Below are 7,349 nucleotides of genomic sequence, written 5' to 3'. Positions count from 1 at the left end.
ATTTTTAAAAATCTACATGTTCCTTCCATTATATTAGAAAGGCAATATATTTTATGATGTCCTACTTGAGTTACATTCAATTAAAATCATATTTCAGTATTTTATAATCATATCTCATAGTATTTATGTCAGATAGCATTTAAATGCAAGTAAATTTTCAACCTGTAACATTCTAACTGAATTTTTAAATCCATTGCAGTCAAGTTCCTCCATGTGCCAAACTCTCTGGTATCTCAGACCTTGCGTTACTGCAGATTATTATAATTTAATGACTTCTTGAATAGTGTACCATTTCTGTCAAATGCTTTCTAAGGATCCAGCCTCATTGTGGTCATAGCTCATGAAGACTGAAATAAGCAATAAAAGGTTCAGGTGTTTTTTTCCCTGAAATTCTACACATCAGGCTGCATGAGGAATGAATCTGACCAAAACTTGCAGGGTCTACTCATTTTCATGTCCATTGATGATTCTCTCATGTGAAGCCAGTGCCAAATAAGAATGATGCCCTCAGGATGATAGAAATTAGAGTGTAGCCTTTGAAAAGCCAGGTCAGGCTAAAGATTGGGAAGAAAGTGAATGGATGGAATGAGATAGAATGAGATAAGAGCAGAGGTTTAAATTCAATTAATCTAAAAATAAAGCGTTTACATTTTTTCAATAAGGGAATAATTCTGACATAGTGAACAAGTTATTTTTTAATATAATACTTTTTTTCAAAGCCAACATTGGTTAATATCATGCAATTTACAATACACAAAACAAAGTCAGCATTTCATGTCAACATTATATTCAAACACTCAATACAAGCATAGCCAAACCAGCTGCTTCCATTCCATTACATAGAAACACAATGCTAAGAGACAATATAATGTAGCTCTCTGAAGAATGTATGATTTGTAAACAATCACTATACTTTTATCTTTAGTTTTACATTTCAAAAATTAAAGAACAATGACACTAGTTAGGCACTTCATGAGAATTAAGGTGCACCAGAAATCATAGTATCTTACAGCACATAAGGAGGTATCTGACCCTGTACGGGCACTTTGAAGAACTAATTAGTCTCTCTCCTCCTGCTTTTTCCTCATAGCCCTGCATTTTTTTTTCTTTTTCAAGTATATATCTAATTCTATTTTGAAAGTTACTATTGAATCTGCTTCCACCACCCTTTCAGCCAGCACATTCCACACCATAACAACTCGCTGTGTTAAAAACATTGTCCTCATCTCCCCTTCTGGTTCTTTTGCCAATTATCTTAAATCTGTGCTCTCTGCTTCCCGCTCCTGCTGCCAGTGGAAACAGTTTCTCCTTATTTACTCCATCAAACCCTTTATAAGTTTGAACAGCTCTATTAAATGTCCCCATAAACTTCCCTGCTCTAAGACTAATCCCAATGTCTCTAATCTCACCACATAACTAGTGTTTCCCATCTCTGGTATCATTCAAACCAGGGCAGGAAACTTTCACTCATCCATCAGAAAGCAACAAGTTCCCAACCCTTTGTGGTCGACCGGAACTCTTCGATATCATAACTTCTTGTTCATACCAAAGGTGTAATCTATTTTTAGAATTTGTTTCCCAGTTCACAATTCAAGTAAATATTTTGGCACATGAACATTACCAGACAAATAGAATTGATGCACATCCTACTTAACAAGCATGAGCAACTGCTTTAATATTTTTTCCAGCACTAAATAAAACGATGTTTTCAACACAAAGTGACCATTGCACACTTTGCTTAGCAACCAACGCTGAAAAGCCAAACCAAACAATGGTACAAAATTTTAGTACTGAAACAACTAAAATAATGGCCAAGCACACACTTAGACTGCTGCATTTTCAATATTTATTGTCAAATTTTCCAATATTTTGAAAACAATGTGTATGGTGGTGGTGAAATCACTGGAAGGCCTATTGGACCCGGTCCCCAGGATGCATTCCGTTTTAGCTGTTAAAAATCTAAAACTCAAATGCGATCTAATCATCTCATTAAATCCACAATAGACACTGGCCAGCCTGGCCAAACTAGCCACTTGCCTTGTTAATGTGCCATGTTACAATTTAAAACAGTGCAGAACAAAAATTACGCTGGAGATGCTGGGACATAATAAATATTGTAACTACAGTAATCTTGAGGTCATTAATTCATTAGCGCTGGGATTTAAGGCAAACTAGTAAAAAAAAAGATTCTTTCCCAGCTTGATCTGCTTGGTCGTTGTTACCAGCTGCAAAGCAGTTTAATCCATAAACTCTACCAGCAGATAAAGAGAAATGACTGGCTGCACCATCCAAATCTGGACATTTTTTGTCCACAGATCCTGACTCTGAAACATAAATATTACATTGAAAAGGCTCTTCCGTGTCAAGAGTCCTTTACTGCATTAATCTTAACTATAACCAAAAATAATAATTTCAAATATAATTCTAGTTAAAATTATAAATGTTAATAGTTTAATTCTATTCACACCTACCCTGTTTTCTCCCAGTTCTCTGCGTTTCCATTCTCTAGTTGGCATGTTTTATATTTTTTAAACGTTATTTTCATTTAATTTTGACCTGATCAAAGTTATCCTTTCTCTTCTTAGCTTTGCTTCCCCTAAACACAATGGAGGTAATTTTAACTCTTCAGGATATCCAATGAGCTTCCACTACTGGAGTTAATGGAAGTGAGAATCCGACTGCCCATTCTGCACCTTCACAATGTGAAAATTCCCCAACGGTTCCAAGATGGCATCACATAATCCCAGTGTTTGAAGGCTGAATTTGTTTGGCTGAAGCTCTTCTCATCACTATTTTAGCAAAGGTGTTGAAAGAATTCCAGATGTATGTGTTAGGCAGTCAGGATTAGCATCAGAGGAGCCACCATGTGGGTAACATTAACTGATACCCCCCCAGGGAAATCCAACAGGGCTAAGATTGCTCACTCGTTTGTCATCATTGCCTCTTTTACTCTTCACCAACAGTGGCATTCTTGTCGTGCTAATGTCCCACCAGGTGACTTAGAGTAAACATTTTTAAAGCCAATTATTTACTTTGTTCTCCTTCCTCCTGATTCTCAGTTCATAGCACCCTCGCCTTTGAATCAGAGGGTTGTGGGTTCATGTCCCACTCCCGGAAACCAAGAACTGTGATTGTACTTGAAAGAGTTGCAATCTGTGACTGTTGATAACTCGAAAGAGTTTCCTCCTGATTCTTGCAGCCCATTTTGTTACTGGGAACAAATTTTGAAAATCTGTCCTTTCAATTGAGGACAAATAATTTAATGCCTATTTTTCTAGCCAATCAAAAGTCTATATTTTGAAAATTTGCATAGTCAAAATATAGGTACAATCAGGTCAAACTCTGACATGTTTTTATACCTCAAGCCAGGGAGACGAATGCCAGCGAGATATAATCACAGTAGTCAATCCCTGCTGAGCCCCACAGGGTTCTGTGAAACCACCCATGGTACTCAAAAAGTGAAAATAAAGAATGACAGTCTGGTCATCTGCTGAATACACACATGCTTAAGTCTCAAATTTGAAATACTGCTTCAATTATCAGCCCATGGAACCCTAAGAAATCAGCCCCATCAGCAGAATGGACTGACAATGATAGTGTACAGAACTGCCCCAGCCCAGAACAACATCGTCTCCAGCAGATGGGTGCCTGGGGAAAAGCTGAAAGGCAAAAATTTGTGCAGAACTCAATTGTTGATAAATGGTTGAGTTTTAAATTCATAAAGACTTTTGTCAAGAATAAAGATTGAAAATTCAGCTGTCTAATTATATGAAGACCAAACATTTAAACACTGTTTGGGTTGTAGCACAACATATTCAGCTGAAGGTTTTCATCCCAATGTCTTAACAGAACAAATAGCTGTCTTGCTGAAGCTTTGACAGTGGCAAGATCACGACCCTCAGGTATACGTTGTGAATTCAGCCACATGCTGGCTTTTGCAGCCACCAACTCCCACTCAATGAAATAAGCTGCTGAACTATGCTCCAGCCAGGCTAAGGCAACAGTCGTGGACCAGATTGTTCCCTCCGGATCCATGAACTGTTGATGTTCATTTGAAGTCGCTGAGAACGAAATATCACTACTGTCGGTTTCAGACCATCTGCCACTGTCGGCCTGCAAGGCACTGGATGCCTCAGGGCTTCCTGGAGAGGAGAACCGCCGCTCAGTTACTGATGGAGGGGAAAGCTCAGAACTACCACTCGTAACCCTTGACTGAATTTCAACCAAACTGCTTGAAAAGTGACGCGATCTTAACTGTTCTAAATCACCTTGGGATTCATCTATTCCCAAGTAATTCAATGCTGTCATTTCTCCAGCCCCTTTCTGATGGATGGGCCCTGTGGATCCATTCTCTTGGTCATTCTGGGCTGATTTTTTGTCACTGAAGATACTGGAATGACCTTGAGAGATTGGACTGACATTTGACCGATGATGTGTAAAAGGTGATGTCCACTTGAGCTGCTCCATGGGAATACTAATGGCTTCACAAAAAGCCGGGTTCAGCAAGAAAGCCCCAGATGCCAACTGCAAATTAACCTGAAGAATGCAATGATATCACTGTTTCACAATAATATTTACAGCGACAGAGATAAACAAACAACCTGTCAATAATTTCATAACAGTAATAGTGTTTTAATTGATGGAAAAGCAAAAGCCCACTCATTATAAGTGTTAATTATACACAATTATCCTTACAATTATTGTAGAAAAAGAGTTCAGAAAAATTACTGAAATGAGATTATTTGACTAATATTTTCAGTAGGATATACCATCAACTGAATCAGACTCATGGAGTATCCAACAGGTCTGCTGTTGCAAAGTAGAGAATTAGAAATACAAACTAGAACGAAAGAAAGACCTGCATTTATCTAGTGCCTCTCACAATTTCAGGACTTTCCCAAAAAGCTTTCCAGAAAATGGAATACCTTTTGTAATGTAATGTAGAAAGCACAGCAGCCAGTTTGCACACAGCAAACTCCCACATGCAGCAATGTGATGATGATTAGATCATCTCTTTTTGTGATTTGATTGAGGGATCAATATTGGCCATGACAATGTGGATAACTCTTCTGCTTTTCTTCTGTTATACCCACCTGAGAGGGCAGACAGGGCCTCAGATTGGCCTGAATGATGGCACCTCCAACAGTGCAGCACTCCTTTAGTACTACACTGGAGTATCAGCCTCGATTTCTGTGTTCAAGCCCTGGAGTAGAACTGGAACCCACAACCTTCTGACTCAGAGTGAAGGGTGCTACCCACTGAGTCACAGCTAACAATATATTGCAAGTTAATGATTCAAACAGTCATTGTTATGACTGATAAAATATTGAGAGGAGGAACTTTAAGCTTTTATCTATCTAGAATCGCTGATTCAGTTTTTTTTAACCTTCCTCTGCTGCTCAATTGATTTTTCCATTTTTGCTGTGCACATTTGTGTGATTTAATCAGATAAAAGAACATACAGCTCTACTCCGCATGATCTGCTGCCACAGAATCTAAATACAATATTTTAGTTATAATTCTATCCCGCAGACCCAATCACTTATAAGCTGTCGACACTCCTACCTGTGAAATAAAATGAAACATTTTTCAATATTGGGAATAGTTGATCATGATTTTGTTACTCACCAGTGGTAGGTAGTCATTGCTCTCAGTCGCTGGCTCACAAGCAAACTTGCTGGCTGATCTGCACAGAAATCCTTTAGCAGCTCGAGTCAACATTCGAGTTTTACTGAGACTCAATCTTAAACAACATACAAGAACAGAGTCTTCAAAACTCCACCAACACGCTGGCCGTGAAACTATTGATGATACCATCTGGATTATAAGCAATATTCCCCTTGATTTATTTCTGTAAATCAGTCTGCTTTAACACAGAGATTTGCATCGGTTTCTCAATTCATTATTGGACTAAACAAAATGCTTGAAAAACTGGTCACAATGTAAAGACTCTAATGAATTGTCAGTATGATAATGAGAAATGATGACTCTTAAATTCCAGATTTTTTTCTGAATTCAGATTTCACCACCTGCTCTGGTGGGATTGAAGCCCAGGACTTCCGAACGTTACCCTGGGAATCCGGAGAACTAGTCCAGTGACAATGCCACTATGCCGCCACATAGGACTATAAAACAAATGCTTGTTCTTGTAAGGGATTAAAGAAAGTTAAATATGAATGAATGAGTTTTTACCAATGAGAGTGTTTTTTTTTAAATAGTGAATTAATCGATAGACACTTTAGAACTTTATTTAATCTCAGCACGGGTCCTGTGGTATTCATATGATGGATCCTGGGTAAAATGGCAGGAAGGTGAAAGGGCAAAGGGTGGTGGGTGTGGGGGCCATGGGTTAACACTAAGTTGGCATAGGGGCTATAAAGGGCCAGGGGGGAGGGGTGGAGGGCACAGGTTGGCATGGAGGGTATGAGCAGCCATGGATGGATGGCAGAGGGGTACAAGTTGGGATGGAGGCTGTGAGGGACCATGGGGGTGGTTGGGGGCATGAGATGGTATGGGTTGGCATGGATGTGGCATTGGGAGTGTATAGAGGGCTGAGGGGTGTGAGGGGTAAGTACTGAGGGGCTGTTTTTCGTTCATTTTTTTTCACAGCTGGGAGAAAGTGCTGGAGCACTCAGGTGGGCCTTTCACCCAGACTGGCACCTGCCTATAAACTCCTTCCAGGGGTGAAGGGCATGACTCCCATAAAACCCACCCCCCACCCCGGAACAAAAATCTGAACTTTCAGGGCAGTTTTTCAGGAGTCTGGTTCATGGGGCCAGGAATTCTCTTGACTCTGCACTGCCAACACGAGATCGAAAATTCAGGCCTGGGAATACGTAATTAGCAGACTGGTCTTTTACCTCTGCAACCAAGGGACAGGGACATTATCTCTCTCTCCCCCCCACATCCCCCCCAGGGGCAGGGACAATGTCTTTCTCCCCCGCCCCGCCCCAGTGGAAAAATACAGTTAGATCTGCTCCTATTCCAACACAACCACAGATTGGACATCGTGACTGGCATCTGAAGTGAAAAAGTTCCCCTGCTGCAGTCGTGTTTTTCTAAAGTTTGGGCTAAGACAAATTATTTGGGGTAAAGTTTTCTATGTATGTGAGCCTTTTATAATGGAACTGGAGATATCAAATAGAAATGGAAAGTATTCTATCTTCTAACACTAACAACCCTCACCTGGTGCAGCACAAAACAGACGCAGGACAGAAAACAAGATGATGAGTTAGAATTAATGCCACTAACATCAGGTACCTTGCAGTAAGGAGGCTTTCTGTAGATTTCTGTGAAGAAAGTGAAGGATTTCTCAGTGGTGCTGAAAAATTGAGAGATAATATAATATA

The 7,349-nt window shown here is 39.7% G+C and overlaps 1 protein-coding gene across 1 annotated transcript in view; it reads right to left on the bottom strand.

Moving 5' to 3' along the window:
- Nucleotides 1-677: 677 nt before the first annotated feature.
- Nucleotides 678-7,349, bottom strand: part of vwa5b1 (von Willebrand factor A domain containing 5B1) — a 258,318-nt gene continuing 251,646 nt past the window's right edge. The window contains 3 exon segments of the mRNA XM_078557677.1: nt 678-4,536; nt 5,629-5,743; nt 7,261-7,321. Of these exon segments, the coding sequence (XP_078413803.1) occupies nt 3,784-4,536; nt 5,629-5,743; nt 7,261-7,321 (929 nt within the window). The 3' untranslated portion in view covers nt 678-3,783.

Source organism: Cetorhinus maximus, chromosome 15 (genome assembly GCF_964194155.1).
Source record: "Cetorhinus maximus chromosome 15, sCetMax3.hap1.1, whole genome shotgun sequence".
Lineage (NCBI taxonomy): Eukaryota > Metazoa > Chordata > Chondrichthyes > Lamniformes > Cetorhinidae > Cetorhinus > Cetorhinus maximus.
This window is presented reverse-complemented; position numbering and strand designations above follow the sequence as displayed.